Raw genomic sequence first — 17,213 nt, forward strand, 5'->3', positions numbered from 1 at the left:
CTTACACTGCCTTTCCTGCTCTGCTCTGTTCTGTTCTGTTCTGTTTTCTTCCTCAAGATTCATCTACCTTTATCTATTCATCATGTCTGGAACTCGCGTCGCCTGGATTGGCCTCGGCAATATTGGCCGTGTACGTGATATTTGTTATGATTTGCAGCTCAAACTCCTTTCCTCTCCACACGTCCACGCTACCAGACTCGAAAGACTCAACACTCAACACTAAAAATCGCAGAGCTAACAAGATACAGGGTTTGAGCACCAACATCGCCAAGAAAGGTCCCCAATCAAGCCTGATCCTGTACAATCGCACCACAGCCCGTGCGACCACCCTCGCCGCCTCCCTCGACGGCAAAGCAACAGTCGCCAACACAATCCCTGAAGCAGTGCAGAATGCCGATATCATCTTCGTCTGTGTCGGCGATGACCCCGCCCTGGAAGATGTGATCGCCGGCACCCTTTCCGAAAACATCGATCTGTCATCCAAGACCTTTGTCGACTGCTCGACGGTTCACCCTGATACCTCGCGCCGCGCCGAGGCCGCCTACATTGCCCGTGGAGCAGGCTTCGTCGCGTGTCCCGTCTTCGGCGCGCCTATTATGGCGGACGCCGGAGAGATGATTGCTCTGCCGGCTGGGAAGCAGGCTTCTATTGAAAAGGTGAAGCCGTTCCTCGAGGGTGTCTTTGCCAAGGCGACCATTGATCTGTCTGAGGGGACGGGCGCGGATACCGATGTCGGACGCGCATCGACCATGAAATTACTGGGCAATACCTTCATCTTGAACACTGTTGGTGTTCTGGCCGAGACACTTACTGCCGCTGATGCGACGGGACTTGGCACGGGGCCCATGAAGCAGTGGTTGGATCTGTTTGCTCCCGGACCGTTTGCGAAGTACGCGGAGCGTATGATTACCGGTGATTACTATAAGCGTGAGGAGCCGTTGTTTGCTGTTGATCTGGCGCGAAAGGATCTGCGGCATGCGTCCAACTTGGCGAAAGAGGGTGGTCAGCGGATGCGTAATGTTGAGGTTACGGATGGATTCTTGCAGGATGTGAAAGCTGAACAGGGTGCAAAGGGTGATATTGCAGGTGTTTATGGAGCGGCGAGAAAGGCTGCGGGGATGAACTTTGAAACCCAATAGATGTTCCCACAAGGAATTACGGCAACAACAACGATTTAAATCTTTCCTACGTATGAGAAATGAGAACAATGGAGGTTTCATGATTGTGAAGATTGAATTGTATTATGGTTTTGATCATGACCATATTCGATCCATATTAGATCCTGTTTCCCACTAGGGAAAAATTCAAGCAAAAGAGATGAGTGTTCAATATACACATGAGAAGTCATAACTTGGAAAAATACATAACGCCAATGGCCCGCCAGCCCTTTTGGTCTGGGGAAATTGTCACATTTCAAGAAGATCTACTCCTCCCGGATCTCAATACCCTCGTGCTGCTGCTGCTCACTCGCACCCTCCTTGGGCTCACGGGTACCGTGGAGGTCAGCCACGATGCCCTCGGGGGCAACCCAGCTGGAGGACTTCCAGGGCTTGACGTGAAGGACATACATGGTGTCGACCTCCTCGAGAGTACGGCCCTGGGTCTCGTTGACGAAGAAGAAGACAACGAAGATAGCGGCGAAACAGCAGCCAGCAAAGACGTAACCGTAGCGGAAGTCAATGGCGGTGTTGATGAAGGGGGTGAAGAAGGAGATGAGGAAGTTCCAGGTCCAGTTGGCGGCGGTGGCAACTCCCATGCAGGTAGCACGGTAGCGGAAGGGATACATCTCACCACAGATGGCCCAGACGATGGGTCCCCAGGTGGAGGCAAAGCCGACGATGAAGAAGCAGGTGAAGACAATCATGGTAACACCGGCGGGGTGATCGGTAGGGTTGGAGTGCAAGATCTCGTGACCAACGGAGGCCCAGATCATGAAGCAGATGAACATCCAGGCAGCACCGGCCATCAGGCACTTACGGCGACCAAAGTTCTCGACGATGTACAGACCAGGAACAGTCATACCGAAGTTGACAGCTCCGAGAATGATCTGAGTGACGTAGGAGTTGCTGAGACCGACACCCTGGAAGATGGAGGTTCCGTAGTAGAAAATGAAGTTGGCACCGGTCAGCTGCTGCAAAGACTGGAGAGCAATGCCGAGCATCAGGCGGTAGAACATGCGGGGACCGGTGATCGCCTCGTGCCAGGGGACGCTGCCCGCGGCCTTCTCCTCATCGAGCTTCTGCTTCATGTCGGACATTTCCTGAGCGATAACGCGGTGGTTGGGGGGCACACCGTAAAGCTTGGCCATCACGTTGCGGGACTCCTCAATACGGCCGTGGCGGTAGGCGTAACGGGGGGACTCGGGCAGGAAGAGAGTACCAATACCCAGGATCAGAGGCCAGGCGAAGCCAATCCCCATGGTGATGCGCCACGAGGCAGCGGAGTCAATGCGCTGGGTACCGAAGTTGACGATGTAGGAGATGAAGATACCGAAGGCAACGAACAGCTGGAAAGCACTGACCATGGCACCACGGACCTGACGGGGGGCAGACTCGGACTGGTACATGGGAACGACGCTGGACAAAGCACCGACACCCAGACCGGCAACCCAACGACCGAGGGCAATCTGGTACCACTTGTCGGTAGTGGCGATCTGCACAATGATACCGACAATGTGGAGCAACGCCCAGAAGGAGATAGACAACTTGCGGCCGATTCTGTCGGCAATGGGGGCGGCAACGAGGGCACCGATCATGGTACCAATGGACAAAAGACCGACAATCAGACCGTTACGGACGTTGCTGAAGACATATTCCCCAGTAGCGGCATTGTACTCGGCGAATCGCATCTTGAAATCGGACATAGTAGTGAAACCTGAGATTTGACCTGTGAGGGGAGGGACCAATTAGCATCCGGCGTATATTGTCTCGATCTGTAGTGGAACCATACCAGTAGAGTAACCGAAGATGAAGCCACCCATGGAGACACACAGACCCAGGATGAAGGAGCGCCATGTCAAATACTTGACGGGACTATCATCGATGGTCAGGTTGTCCTTCTCGGCACTGGTTGAATCGGCACGAGAAGGAGTTGGAGCCTGAGAGGAGAAACGGGACTCCTCAGTAGGCTTCTTGAAGCTGGAGAGCAAGTTGGAGACACCCATGATGAATACACTCCCCGTGGAGAATAGTTTGGGTCCAATAGATTGAAGGAAGAAGGAATAGAGGAACGGAGAGAAAAGAAAACAAAGGAGGAAGGGGGGGGGGGGGAGATTAATAAATAACACCAACACCATGACTACGGATTCGGCATCTCCCTTGGGGTACCATGGCAGGGTCAAAACGGGGGCCCAGATCTTGCGTCCCACGTTTGCGCCGGGATTGGGCGCAGGATAAATTTCGAATTACTCCATCACTCCATGGGCATAGTTCACCCTCCGTGGAGGGTTTCCGGGTGGAGAACCAAAGGGTGGAGAAAAAAAAAGAAGGCATTTGACGAGGGAAATGGGGATGTCCACGTGAGTCCTTGCACGCATTGTCTTCCCGACTATATTTGGCTGTTTGTGCTCTGGATAAGGTCCGATCGTCCTCTCAGGGGGAAGGGGAAAACCCTGGATGTGTTAGGGTTGAGTGTTCCCTTTCTAGATGCAGTGGCATGTTCTCTGCGGAACATTCCTGGTGGCGAGAAACCGTGATCGGTGGAATGTCTACACACCCCAGAGTCAGCTCTCTTAGCAAGGGGGTGCCGAGCATTGCCACTTGTTCTAGAAACCTGCGAAAAGCAGTTTAGGGCCACTGGGTCTCCTGGAAACGGCGCATGAAAGGGATGTGCCTGACAACGGACGGTTTCCGTGGTTGAACGCCCTGTGTAATGCGTATAGTCTCTCGACTCGAGACGGTAGTTCCAATGTCGTCACAATGAGCACCTGACGAACGCCATTTTCCGAGTTTTATTACTTGATCGAGTCGGCTAATGGTTTGAAATGGTCAGAGCCAGACTGAAACGAGTGGGCTGACTTGCTCCTCCCAGTGTCCATTGAAGGGAAATCATTTCTACAGTACTATAGAAATCTCTGTTTACTCAGTGGGGCGGACGTGGGGTTCTTCAGCAGGGACGAGGGCCGGCGCCGAACCAAGCTTGGACAATGATCGTCCAAGCTGGTCTCTACGCATTCAAACCGGCAAAAAGGGCGTTCTGATGTCCTGGGTTCAGCTGATGTTATATAGAATCTTCGCCGAGCACGTTCCAGTAGAGACAAGGTCCGAAGGAAGTTCACCGTAGCACTGATAAGAGCTTCAAAGTGGACAGACTGGAGGGCAGTTTGTTCAGGCTCGGGTCCCACCATGAGCCCTCGGACGAGTCCCGCGCAGAGATTTGCGATCCTTTGAGCCTGCCGTGGGCTCCACCACACCCAAATCGGCACACCGAGCCCTGCCTGCGACTGTCCCGATTCCGACTGACTCGGCATCGAGCCCGTGTTGACCACCGCTGCAGGGCACCGTGCATCGCCCTAGGCCATAGATACATCATGCAATGAGCAGTTCCCATCTACATGACCATCTCTAGATCAGATGTTTTTCCTGTTCCCTCTGGACTACACTTTTCTTAGAGCTCCTGAAGTTTCCACCCATCAATCTCGGCATCCCGAAGACGGGATCGACTCGGACTGGGCGTCTGGGCGTCACCGGGCGCAAACCAGTCATTGTCGCGCCCCACCCAGCCCAAGCCTCTTCCGTGATCTGCGGTGAACGTACCTGGGAAATTTCGGTGCCAATTTAACCGAACTTAAATCATGAATTGTAATCATTGAAAAAAAAAAAGAATAAAAGAAAAAAAGAAAAAGGGGTGCGAACGCTCCTTCCTTCCTAGGTAATCTCCAATCAGATGCTGACATGCCATGATCATGCAAGCGATCTAGAGATTTTGTGGCCTTCGGTGACTGTGTGCCGTCAAGGTCTAGCGTCGGCCAATTTGCTATCCAACCTTGTCAGCAATGATCAATGTCGTTCAAGGCTGTACTGTACGGAGCTGATCATAGCGATAGCATCATCAATTATATTTTTCTACGAAGTTGTTACTAGAAAAACTAAAAGCCGGTTGAATCGTTATCCATTCTTGGGAAAAATGAATTCCACAAATATGAAATGAGACATGACAGCCACTTCCAAGGTTGTCGGCCTTCCTCCCCGAGCTGGACAGGGTCTAGACAACGGTGAGACGTAACGCTTGTGAGAAAGCGGATCCCCTTCGGTGGAAATGTGTACTTTACAAGAGACGGATCCTGTAGTTTACTTCAAACGGTGACCTCATTCACGGTAACTCTGTAGACAGCTCATTACCGTGTCGCTACGTTCCAACGGATTAAATCGGGCATCAATAGCTGCAAGCCACGAAGCGCGGCGCCTCTTCTAACAATCATAGCCTCTAGGTCCGTAAAAGAGGGCCTCGAGGACTTCGCAATCGGTGGCTGAATGGCTTCCCCAAAGTGGTGCGATATTTTGACGGACACTAATGCATGTTAGGGACAGTACAGATTGTGTGATTGTGTCTGAGCAGGTGCAGCATGGGTGTCGAACCCATGGAGATAAGTGACAACGCCAGAAATCAATTCGGGTTAGTGTGCGGCAAAGACCTCCAAAGACCGAAGAGGGAAGGTGGTGCTTCCCTACATTGCCTTCATCGGCCAGTGTAGGTAGATCCCAACCATCAGGCAATGTCCTCGTCAACCGGAGAGATGGAGGCATTAACGAGAGAGATGAAGGCATATGGCGCTTGAAACTAATTACGCCAGATATCATAATAATAAGAATCATGCCAAACATCATAACAGTGAGAATCATGCCAAAATAACAATAGAATTCATTATATGTATCTTGTTCCATACCACCAAAACTGATGCTTCCACAAAGTCCTTGGATCATGGAACATTTCAGAAGATGAGGTCAGAAAAGTAGAGAAGCAATCATTGAGACGCTGACGAAAGGTCAAATCTTGGAGGCATCGACTTTGGACTCCTCATCCGACGAGTCCCTCTCATCCACGTCACAATGCTACTCTCCTACTCCACTCTTCACGCAATGAGAAAGTAACTCCATCTTCCCAGTTCCTTGGAATATCCCCGCTGCCTTGGCCCTACCCCATCTTCCTTTCGATCGTTCAATGCCCCAAAACCCCCAAGACATTTATGTCAGCGATGTGAGGGTCCCGGCAAGGCTCACTGGACCAATGAGCCCTTCTCCGACAATGTCGATCCGGAAGATAATCAGGACCCCGTCTTGCCTGCAGTAGAGTTCCTGAAAAGGAATAGCTCAATTGAGGGGAGAGAGCTTGTGCATGGACTGTACGGTGTGCACATGGACGTGTCATCATATGTATGTATACGTGCAACATTTCAAACAGACACATATTCTGTTCGACGAGAATCGAATGCTCAGTGCTGGATTTCACCAACTGGAGATGCAAAGTAGATATATTTACTCCACCTGAGTAGCCCGTGTCATTGAAAAAGCCCACTGCTTTGTCAACCCTGCATGTCGGGATGCCCAGGTGGATACTTCGGGACCATGTCAATCCACATACCTCCCGGTATGTTTTTGGTATCACCTTTCCTCTTTCAAGTGGGCATCTCCATATTTACCCGTTATCGTGTTCACCAGGGCGCTCGGGTCTTCGACTCCGGGAGTTGAATGGAATTTACGTACATGTAGCTTCTGGAGCCTTCATGCTTGAGCAGGTTCGTAGCCAATATATGAAGGTGAAGTCGCCACTTCGCCTATGGCTGATTCAACCACGCGTAAAAGACGGATAGATCGATGTTACATGTCATTTGAGACTGATTTCAGAGGGAGAAAGGAACTGAATATTGAGGTTCCCTCGCAGAGTGGATTAGTGAATTGAGAAAGTAAAAGGGGCCTTTGCTTATAGTGAACCCTGAACAAGAGCCCATAGCTCGATTAATAGATCCGAGATCACCATGATCAAGAATGAGGTTCTGACAATGAATCCCGGTGGTCGTAGGCTCAGCTACCGCCTTTTCACCTATAAACATGTAAGCTGGCGACTGCGCTATTGGTATTTAAAGTGGTAAAAAGAATGCGTGAGCTTCAGGCTACGAATACATGGGACACGAATTAAAGATTAGTCCACATGCCGTGCAGAGCAAGGGAAATGCCTTTGGAAACAATGTTAAAATAAGTGTGAAGGGTGAAGTCTAATGTGGAGGTGAAGAGCGAATAACACCGCAAGGTGCTACATAGGGCATTGCAGCGTGCTAGGGCATTGCTATGGTCCATAAATCTACAAGTAGCAAAGACCTCTTGAAAACCAAGAAACAGCATCTGTATTGGTATATGCAATATCATCAAGTCAAGAACTTTTTGGTCCTATTGACTGGGAGAGCCCTCCACACACTGTAGAGTTTATCCAGAAAAGATGGAAGTCTGCGTCAAATGAACATAAAAAGAAGGAAAAAACGCCCGACACCATTGTGCACCCGGTATAGAAACCAATCGACAATTAAGAATTTGTCTCGTTTCGTCGCCAGCGGAGCCTTTAACGGCGCTGGGTCTTGCCCATACCACGCTTGCCGGAGAACTATAGAAATGTTAGAAAATTGGTCAAGGAATTAAGTGTGATAGGGTGACGTACCAAGTGCTTGGGTAGGGAGGCGGTGGTATGACGATCAGCCTCACCCTGTCGGGCCATGCGGTTCATCTTCTTCTGGCCCAGCTTGAACATACGCTCAGCCTTGTCGCGGGCAGTGTCGCTGACAACACCGTCGTTACGACGATCAGTAGCCGCCACGCTGCGCGCACGGCTCTTAGCACGGGCAAGGGCCTGCTTGGGGTCGTCAAGATCCATGTCATCATCATTGGGCCCGTCACGGGTAAGGGCACGTCCGCGGACCTGGCTCTGGGAGCGGGCGCGGTCGCCAGCAGCATCCACATCGTAGCCAGCCGAGTCCAAAGCGCGGTTCATCTCGGAGAGCTTCTTGGACTTGGCGCTGCGGGGGATTTGTGCGCGGTTCTTGAGCGACTTGCGCATCTTGGCTTCGTTGCGCATCAAGACACGCTTCTCCCGGATGAGGTCTGCCTTCATGCGAATATCAGCATCCTCAGCATCCTCAACAGACTCGTCGGAGTCATAGTATCCATCGGCTTCCAGCTTCTCTTCCTCTTCCTCGAGAGCAGCCAGCTTGGACTCGATATCGGGGTCAACAAAGTCGTAGATGTTCTTGCCGTTCCACACCTTGGGGATCTTGTCGTGATTCCAATCGGCGTTGGCCAATGTGTAGTCGCGCTGCATGTCAAAGCTGTAGACACCAGCTCCACCGTTCTCCTCCTCAAGGTCACGCTCGAGCTTGCGGCGGTTGGGGTCATTCTTGTCATACTTCTTGAGCTCCTTGACAGCCTCGGGGATGAAGGTCTCGCGCTGGACACCGCCCATAGGCTTGGCAACGTGGATACGGGCCAGGACATCGCCCAGGCGGCCACCAGGGGTGCCGGAAGTGTTGGTACCAGACTTGAGCTTCTGTGCCACACGCTCGGCGAGAAGCTTGTCGCAAGCAGCGTTCTTAACAGCAGTCACACCCTCGGTGGTAGTGCAAGAAGCCTGAAGCATCTCGACATCGCCAGAAGCCAGGATATCCTGCAGCTCCTTCTGCTGCTCTGGATCAAGGTCCTCGGGGCGACGCACATCGATCTTGTTGACGACAATGTAGACAATCTTATTAGCGAACAGGGGCTTGATGCTGTGGTAAAGCTTGATCTGATCGGAAACAGAGTAACCGCACTGCTCGGAAAGATCCATGAAATACAAAATAGCAGAGCGCAAGTGAGCGACGGCAGTGATGGACTGCATCTCAATGGTGTTCATCTCCTCCAGAGGATGGTCGAGAATACCGGGGGTATCGATAGCCTGGAAGCGAAGGTACTTGTAGTCGAAGTGACCGACGAACAGGGACTTGGTGGTGAAAGCATAGGGCTGAACATCGACATCGGCGCGAGTGATGCTGCGCAGGAAGCTGGACTTTCCGACGTTGGGGTAACCGCAAATCAGGAGAGTACGGGTGTTGGGGTCAATCGATGGGAGACGACCCAAATGCTGGCGAACCTGCTCAAGGTAGACAAGAGGGTCCTTCAGACGGCGACAGATGGTGGCCATGCGACCAAGCGCAGCGCGCTTAAGCTGCTTGCACTGGAACAGAGACTGAGCATACTTGATAAGACGGACGTAATCACGGGAGACGGTTTCGATAAGGTGCTTTGCAGTTGAAACCTGACCGAGAGCAATACGGAAATGGTCGGCATCATAAAGAGTGTTCATCAAATCCTTGTCTGGTAGATGTAAGTTCCTAGCCGAGTGGCTTCGGGCTGCAGAAAAAAGACTTACGGAAGGGATGAATATCCTGCAGACGAGGGAAGCCATCAAGAATGGCCTGGAACTTGTCACAGAAGGTCTCCTGGGTGAACTTGACCTTACGAGTGTAGAAGCCTGTGCAGCGAAATTTTCAGTCAGCGATCATGCTTTATCGATAAACCCCGATAAGTTTTTTTTTCTCTTCTTCTGGATGAAGGTTACCACCCTCAACACAACGACTGGAATGTAGAAACAGGACAAGGCAACAATACCTCTGATACGGGCGATCTTGAAGCCGGCACGGATCTGGGTGGGCAGCTGGCGCTGAGTACGACTCAGGACAATGTCCAAGAATTCCTGGTGGGTGGGCACAGGCGCAATCTAGCGGTGAAACAGGTTAGATCAACAGGTTCGCAGACCAAGAGATAGATCAAGGGCACTCACATCTTTCCACGTAGTCTTCATGATGGGCCACAGGAGTCAAGCTAGGACTGGACTCTGAAGTGGAAAGGTTGTTGGGGTTCCCGAGTCGACGATTAAGTCTCCACGAAAAAATTGTTGCGGGCATTTTTCTGCCAGGCGGTGATCTATCGCGGGGGCGAGATTGGCTCTCACTATTTGGGTTTTTTTGCAGCCGAAATACGTTTTTATTTGATTTTCAACATAATCAGGCATGTTTCACATTTTAATGTTTTTTTGTGTATATTGGCCGACCACACTCATGTACATCGCATCCAAGTATAGTACATAAGCCACGCTTTATTTGGGAAGTTCGAGCCTCTCCATAGTAACCAAATATCCTGAAAAGGCTGGCCATCATCATCCCGCCCCCAGAAAACATCAAACTCCATTTTCTTCTCAAACCCTAGGATTAAAACCGATGACCGGACATGAACGTGCGTAACGGGAGGCATCACAGAAAAGAAAATCATAAGTATGAAACGGCAGAACGACCACACGTGGCCCACGCCGAGGAGATGCAAGGAAAGAGTACATCCGAGCGCTTATTCCTGCTCAGGGGGGCCGAACTCCAAAACCTAATATGAGTCAGTTATATTCAAGAGGAGCACGGATGGAATGTTCCTACCATATCCACCCAGCCACCACCGCCAAATTGGCACTTGCTGGGGCCGTGGGACTCGAAACCGAAGGATTCATAGAAGGGAATAAGGTGGTCGTGGGCGATAATGGCAATCCGATCGGCAATCTGGGCCTCTCGGATGCGTTGAATATAAGATTTCATCAGAGTGCTGCCGACCTGCTTGCCCTGGTGCTCAGGCAACACGGCCAGCGAGTGAATGGCGATGGTACTGCCACCCTCCTCATGGCCAACGGCCTGGCCATCTTCAAAGGTCCAGCGCTCGTTGGACCAGTTCTTGGGAAGCTTCATGGAAGCGTCTGTCACACAAGGTCCCGAAGTACGTGTGGCAATGATATGTCCGACAAGCGTCGCGCGGGGTTGAGGCTTGTCGCTAAGAACAGGCAGAGTGAAGAGACCCAGGCTGAGCTCAGGGCATCTGGTCAAGCGATAAACAAACTGATCAAGATAAAGTCAGCAAGATGTGATTTCGACTTTGTTAAACCTTAACGATCCTCAACCGATCACGGCAACTGCCGTGATCGAATATGCTGTATCGGATCCATGCCTTTTTTGAAGCGGTGATACCGTACCTTGTCACGCGAGCAACGCTCTTGCTCTGGGAACGCACTCTCCACATTCACACAGTCTTCGACATTAGATGTGGATAGTAGCTGAACGAAGGGGTGCAATTCATCAAGCTTGGTACGGTGGTGAGTCGGGGGCCGACGGAACCAGTGTGGGTAGTCATTGGCGTCTTCTTGATCGACCGCGACGTAGTCCTCGTCCACCTCCTCATCGTCGTCACCGTCATCGAGCGGGAATCCATTGGACAGCGTGATGCCGGCGCGGCTCATGATGCGAGACAATTCGCTGTTACTGGGGTTTGACAGGGGCATGTCCTCCGCATTGGACAGCGGCTTCAGCCCGGAGTTGTCAGGGCCGGGCATAGACTCCGAAGGACGCTCGCTGGGCTCAGACATGGTCGAGTCGAGGGAATTAAGGTATCGAAGAGAGGAATAAAGGGTGTGGATAGGGCGAAATTGAAATGCTCTGGTGTGGGTAATGCGTTTCCACGGTGGGTTTGTAGGGGACCCAGCTCGGTGGCGTCAATGGGGATCGAGGAATGCAAATCTAGACCGGTGGGGATCAGTTTATATGCAAGTCAAAACCAGATCGATGTCAAGCAAGACAGCCAGCCGATCGGATATTCGTCTTTCCCTGAGATATCGTTCCCAACGACAACACCTTGGGCTAAAAAGAATTTGCGACGCGGACTCGCGGGTAGTGTGCGCAAGGAGGGGCAGCGGCCGAGGGATGAGGATGGGGGCCGAAAGCAGGGGGGAAAGAGGTCTCAGAGAAGAGATCGGTTTACGTACTTGAGTATATCTTCTCGAGACAAAAACCCTGAGCAGAAGTACACTTGTGTTCCTGGGGTGAAAAATATGACCTCAGTAAAAGGAAGTGGCGGGTGAAAGGGAAAAACTTGGGCAGTACTGCGCGGTCACCCGCTTTCACCGTGCGCCGCGATGTAGCGTCATGTACTTCGGTGACCGCCTTGGCGGGGAAATCGTGGATTTTGTTTTAGGGAGCTATCTGATGCGGTCATCCTAGAGGTTAATTTGAGATAGGTATCTAGAACTAGTACCAAGTTGGTACTAGAGAGCTTTGCAGGGATCGAACACTGATTTCCAACTCACACATAGCATAAATGCTGAATGAGCTAGATGGAATATAGCCTGACGGTGGTCCAAGAGGTTTCTGAGGCTAAGCTCTCTTACTGCCTTCCAATTTTCTCCAAAATTTGCTCGTTATGAATATATCACTCTGACAGACTGGAACACCCTTGATCTCTCTGAATAGTGGAACACTACACATGGTCGCCCCTTCACTGTTACAGCTGTAAAATTTTCAACTTTTGGAAATAATGAAACCAGGTATTTCCTTAAGCAATTGAAGGGGAAAAAAAGGATGGGTTGGGGTTGGGGGGGGGGTTTGTAAATCGAAATAGCCTGGAAAGGTCCTCAGCCATTTGTTCCGAGACATTGTGGCAGGAGACTTGGTGTCACGCAGGCATGGCTGCAGAGTTTTGTCAGAGACTCTGGAGACTATTGCGCTCTCGAATGCAGCAATCATTGCCACAGCTAAGAGTCTCTCCAACAATACAGTATTCGTCAAGTCACGGACATCATTTCCACGCAGGGCTGCCCCACCCGAGCTCCGAGCTTGACATCCAATATTTCTTCACTGGATCAAAAGTCTCCGCGGAAGTCTTCTGACTAGGTACCAGTGTATCGGTTAGTATTGCCGGGGCCACACTAGAAACAATTGCCATCTTCACAGAACCCGGTGGGCCTGATCAATGTCTTAGTCGACTTCTGAGTGGATTTGCATGCCCGAAGATCGTCAGGCGGTGAATAGCAACCGAGGATGCGTCATGCCGCGTTTTCTCATCGGCTCCGTCTCACCTTCTGTGCACAATGAACTGGCCATCCTTCAGTCGACTGTTCTGAGGTTACTTTCCCCTCCTTGCAATTGCCGCAGTGGCGCTGGCGCTTGAACATGAGCTCAAGGGCACTGACCTGGCCGCGGACGGGCCAGTCCTCGCGAGTAAAGGTACTATACTCGACGCCGCATTAATCACAAAGCTAATTTAACCTACGCGCTTGTAGCACCAGCTGACTCGCTCTCATGACTTCGGCATTGTGTGCCCAGCGCGATCATTACCCTTTGCTCAGCAGATCGCCGAACTCTCCACCACTTGCCGAAAACAGGAAGGATTAGGACGTCGCGCCAAAGAGAAGCTACTCGATAAGGTATGTATCGCGATGAAGAAAAACAGTGTTCCATAATAAAACTTTTCTTTCAAAGGAATTTTTCCTGAGTCTGCTCAGCTCTGCCACGACCAAGCGCGAAGCAAAACAATACCTGTCTCGCTTCAAAGCCAGCCCCTCCAAGCCAGATCTAGAGACGGCAGAGGACTCCCTCAAAGAATCCAAATCAGAATCGTCACCGCTTGGTGTCAATTTGGGCTCATTCTATGGAGCTTCCCGAGCCGTTTATGAAACTCCAGTGTTCCGACAAAACACTACCCCGGCTCCTCGCGGGCACGAACCAGCCGAGCGACTACACATGGCCCTGATCAAAATCAGCACGCCTCAATCTCTCGATGATTCTACCATCAAAGGGGTAGCCAAGACTTTCTCACAGCTCGTTCGTTTGGGCATGGCGTGTTGCGTTGTTATCGACCCAGGGAAGATAGATAATGTCACTGCAGTGCGACAAGTCGCCATTGAGCAGGCTAATCGAATCTCAGCGGCAGTTGATGAACAGCCCGACTCCAAGTCATTCCGTCTGGATTCGGCTTTGTCGCTATCAGAGGGCTCCGGGAAGCTGACTGTTACGTCTCGGAAGGGTCTTCTGGGCCCTCTTCGTGACGGACATGTCGTTATCGTCACGCCAATTGCGTACATGGAAGAGAATCCAAAGGCTGTCGCAGTAACTGCAAACGAGGCTGTGATAGCACTGACGCAGGAATTTGCTGGTCTAAGTACCTCTCCCGACCCTGACGAAGACCCTACAGTCACCGCGGAGACAATCAGCAATTTACAGAAGGAGGTCTCTTTGGATCGAGTGATTCTGCTCCACCCTCTCGGAGGCATTCCGGCATTCAGGGGGACCTCAGTCGTCCCATGTCTTTATTAACATGGAGCAAGAATATGATGAGATTGAGGAAGAGTTGAATGATATACGAGACTCTTTGGTCGGCGAGGGAACTGAAACACTCCCTCGCAAAGATCCTGGCCCTGCATCATCTATCTTGGAAAGCAATCCTTTCTCTATGTTTGTGAACCAAGAGATAGCTTCGCCCCTTCCGGGACAGTCGCAGCGACTCCCTGGAGCGCAGGCAATAAGCCATGTGCTTGATGGCCATATGGACAATCTTCGACTGTCGCGACAGGCCCTGGCTATGCTGCCATCTGCCTCTTCTGGCATTATTACCTCACCCCTGGAAGTCGCCAACTCTGCTCGTACACCGCAGACAGATGCCTCAGATTTGTCTGCCGTTGGAACTCGTCGCCAGCGCAATCCTCTCATTCACAGTCTTCTCACCGACAAACCTCTCCTTTCATCATCTTTACCCCCTGGGCGTCGTGGAACTGCCAATATTGGGCCCAGTGCAATTAGCCCGCTTACTTCTCACACCACCTTCATCAAGCGTGGAATGCCTCTCACTGTCCTTCCGGACCCCTGGGTGCAAATGTGGACCCCTCAACGGAAACGCGTGCAATTGAATGATCCCTCAATTGACTTGCCCCGTCTTGTTCATCTGATTGAAGATTCATTCGACCGCAAACTTGATGTACAGAAATACTTGGAACGAGTCAACGACCGAATCGCCGGCCTGATTATCGCTGGAGAATACGAAGGTGGAGCAATTTTGACCTGGGAAACACCTCCGGGTGTCATCGACGACGGCAGTGAGGAGAGCGCTGCCCGTATGGTTCCATATTTGGATAAATTCGCAGTCCTCAAGCGCAGTCAGGGCGCAGGCGGTGTCGCTGACGTGGTCTTCAATGCCATGGTGCGCTCGTGCTTCCCCGATGGAGTTTGCTGGCGCAGTCGCAAAGATAACCCCGTGAACAAATGGTATTTCGAACGCTCGAATGGTACGTGGAAGCTGTCCGATAGTAATTGGACTATGTTCTGGACCACACCAGGACTGCCAGAGGATATGCAGAAGTTCCGGGACTATGAAGCCGTGTGCAGGATGATTCAGCCGAGTTGGGCGGACAACAAAAGTGTTATCGATTGACGGACTTGATAGAAGCAAGTCCTCATACTGTACATGCCATTAGCTTTACTCCTTGACAGGTAATCCAAGGAAGTAAATGACCATACTTGTCAACCAAGGCTAGAATACTTCTAGGGATCCTGGTGGTGTAAATAGAAACGAGTCAGCATTAGAACATATAAAGAAGTGAAAATCTAAAACAGAAGTTCAACAAACTATTGACATTGAAGGCCGGAACTCCACTGACAAATTCGAGGGCTGGAGCTTTCGAGGGTTCAAGACTATAGATCGGTCCCACCTGGCGCGACCCCAACCTCCGCTTCGCAACGTAACTCGGCCACTCCCATTTCCACGGCGCAATGAGACACGATGCCCATCTGCATCGAGTGCTCATACCCGGTCTCGCACCTGTATAGTGCCTACAGTCGTGCCGATGATCGGTCGCAGGGTAAAGGCGTGCGATTGACCCAGTGTCCGCGCTGCCAACGCTTCGCCGACAAATACGTTGAATACGACTTTGTCGTGATCTTCATCGACCTTGTCCTCATCAAACCGCAGGTATGAACTGCTATATAGGATGAGAAAACATTAAAGCTCATTCTTTCTCGATACAGGTCTATCGCCATCTCCTGTTCAATCGACTTGGACGCGATGACAACCGATTCGACGTGAGTGTGCTCTACCTTCCAGCCTGACAGGATCAACAAGCTGACTACAACTAATACAGCGATCAATCATCCGTCTGGGAATCCTTCTTCTTCTCTTTGACGTCTACCTGACCTGGGCCCGCCTCGAAAAGGACCCCTCGCTGGCCACAACCTTCGTCGCGCGCGCCCCAATCGTCGTGCAATACCTCTTCTTTCTGACTCTGAACGCGGCAGCAACCTTCGCGCATCACCTCACTGTTCGTCTTCTCGCCTCAATCTTGGTCCCAAAATCCCACCGCTATGTTGCTGCCGAAGCGAGCAGCACCAACACGACCAGCACTGGCGACACGACCCCCATCCCATCAGGCCCTCCGACACCCACGATCAGGGCGTCACCCCCGTCGCAGCCGAACACACAAAGCCAACAACAATTAAGCCTAGGCGCAGCTGCACTTCCCACCAAAACCACCCCTTATGCTCCCTTCCACGACCCTACCTCCGCACTAGACTCATCGCTCCTTCCACCAAGTGCCATGCCAGCCCCACAGCGTCCTCCACCCCTCCGGCGCGCCTCAACAGCACCGCCACAGAACATTCGCCCCCTCCCGCCTCCAACAGCCGCAAGCCCGACAGCAATCAGCACCGCATTGCTAGTCAGTAGCTGCGCAAAGCTATTCCCAATCCTCCTCGTGATCTGGGGCGCCGACGGAAGCGGCAGCGGCAACTTGAGCGACATACAAGCCGGGAACACAGATGCCAGGAAAGATATGGGCGCGTCAAAGGCGGCTCTCTCCTCGAATCGAGACTCAGCATCGCCTTCGTTTCTGGAATCGTTCCTTGCGGCCGCAGAGTCTTCGCTCCGACCTTATCTACCGACGCGGTATGTGACTGGTCTTTTCGGCGTCCTTGCATCATTGTTGTCATTGGGTGTTGTCGATACGCATCTCGTGCTCTTGAGTAATATCGAGGCGCTTTATATCCTGCTTGGATGTGGGTATCTGCGCGCGGTGGCTGTTGCTGTTGCGGGGCAGATTGCTCGGTGGGCCGTGCAAAGAGTTATTTTAGGTGCTGTTGGAGTTGGATGAGTGGTTCAAGTCGGGTTACGATATCGTGGTTGTGTATAGATAGAAAACAATAAGTAATATGGACCTGATACTAAGTCAACTACTCATAAGGCATACATCTACGATAGCGCAAAGAGTGCCTTGATGTAAATTTTATCATAGATGCAATAAAAAGCTATACAAAACACCCGCAACCAAGTGCGCAAGTCCGAGATCCATCTCCCTCAAGAATCGCATCTATCGCGAGTCCAAAGGACTGGGATGTAAAGGGT

At 51.6% G+C, this 17,213-nt stretch overlaps 6 protein-coding genes across 6 annotated transcripts; 3 read left to right on the forward strand and 3 right to left on the reverse strand.

The window, feature by feature from the left end:
* Positions 1-82: 82 nt before the first annotated feature.
* Positions 83-1,139, forward strand: N7477_008898 (NAD(P)-dependent oxidoreductase; the record flags this gene model as incomplete). Its single annotated transcript, XM_056970561.1, has 2 exons — positions 83-130; positions 249-1,139. The coding sequence occupies 2 exons, from the start codon at positions 83-85 to the stop codon at positions 1,137-1,139; spliced, it is 939 nt and encodes a 312-aa protein (XP_056820593.1).
* Positions 1,140-1,423: 284 nt separating this feature from the next.
* On the reverse strand, positions 1,424-3,163 carry N7477_008899 (sugar porter family MFS transporter; the record flags this gene model as incomplete). Its single annotated transcript, XM_056970562.1, has 2 exons — positions 1,424-2,886; positions 2,950-3,163. The coding sequence occupies 2 exons, from the start codon at positions 3,161-3,163 to the stop codon at positions 1,424-1,426; spliced, it is 1,677 nt and encodes a 558-aa protein (XP_056820594.1).
* A 4,388-nt stretch (positions 3,164-7,551) lies between these two features.
* N7477_008900 (putative GTPase NOG1) lies at positions 7,552-9,822 on the reverse strand (the record flags this gene model as incomplete). The annotated part of the gene is made up of 5 exons (XM_056970563.1): positions 7,552-7,593; positions 7,648-9,335; positions 9,391-9,492; positions 9,630-9,738; positions 9,802-9,822. The coding sequence occupies 5 exons, from the start codon at positions 9,820-9,822 to the stop codon at positions 7,552-7,554; spliced, it is 1,962 nt and encodes a 653-aa protein (XP_056820595.1).
* A 539-nt stretch (positions 9,823-10,361) lies between these two features.
* Positions 10,362-11,418, reverse strand: N7477_008901 (polyamine acetyltransferase; the record flags this gene model as incomplete). Its single annotated transcript, XM_056970564.1, has 3 exons — positions 10,362-10,394; positions 10,445-10,894; positions 11,029-11,418. 3 exons carry the CDS (start codon positions 11,416-11,418, stop codon positions 10,362-10,364), a joined length of 873 nt encoding a protein of 290 aa, XP_056820596.1.
* Positions 11,419-12,997: 1,579 nt separating this feature from the next.
* On the forward strand, positions 12,998-15,251 carry arg2 (acetyl-CoA:L-glutamate N-acetyltransferase; the record flags this gene model as incomplete). Its single annotated transcript, XM_056970565.1, has 4 exons — positions 12,998-13,045; positions 13,108-13,251; positions 13,307-14,068; positions 14,121-15,251. 4 exons carry the CDS (start codon positions 12,998-13,000, stop codon positions 15,249-15,251), a joined length of 2,085 nt encoding a protein of 694 aa, XP_056820597.1.
* Positions 15,252-15,599: 348 nt separating this feature from the next.
* Positions 15,600-16,962, forward strand: N7477_008903 (sterol homeostasis protein ARV1; the record flags this gene model as incomplete). Its single annotated transcript, XM_056970566.1, has 3 exons — positions 15,600-15,788; positions 15,845-15,898; positions 15,958-16,962. 3 exons carry the CDS (start codon positions 15,600-15,602, stop codon positions 16,960-16,962), a joined length of 1,248 nt encoding a protein of 415 aa, XP_056820598.1.
* Positions 16,963-17,213: the final 251 nt, after the last annotated feature.

This window comes from Penicillium maclennaniae, assembly GCF_028827695.1.
Source record: "Penicillium maclennaniae strain IBT 15551 chromosome Unknown utg000007l:1.0-4884863.0:1.0-4888362.0, whole genome shotgun sequence".
NCBI classification, from domain to species: domain Eukaryota; kingdom Fungi; phylum Ascomycota; class Eurotiomycetes; order Eurotiales; family Aspergillaceae; genus Penicillium; species Penicillium maclennaniae.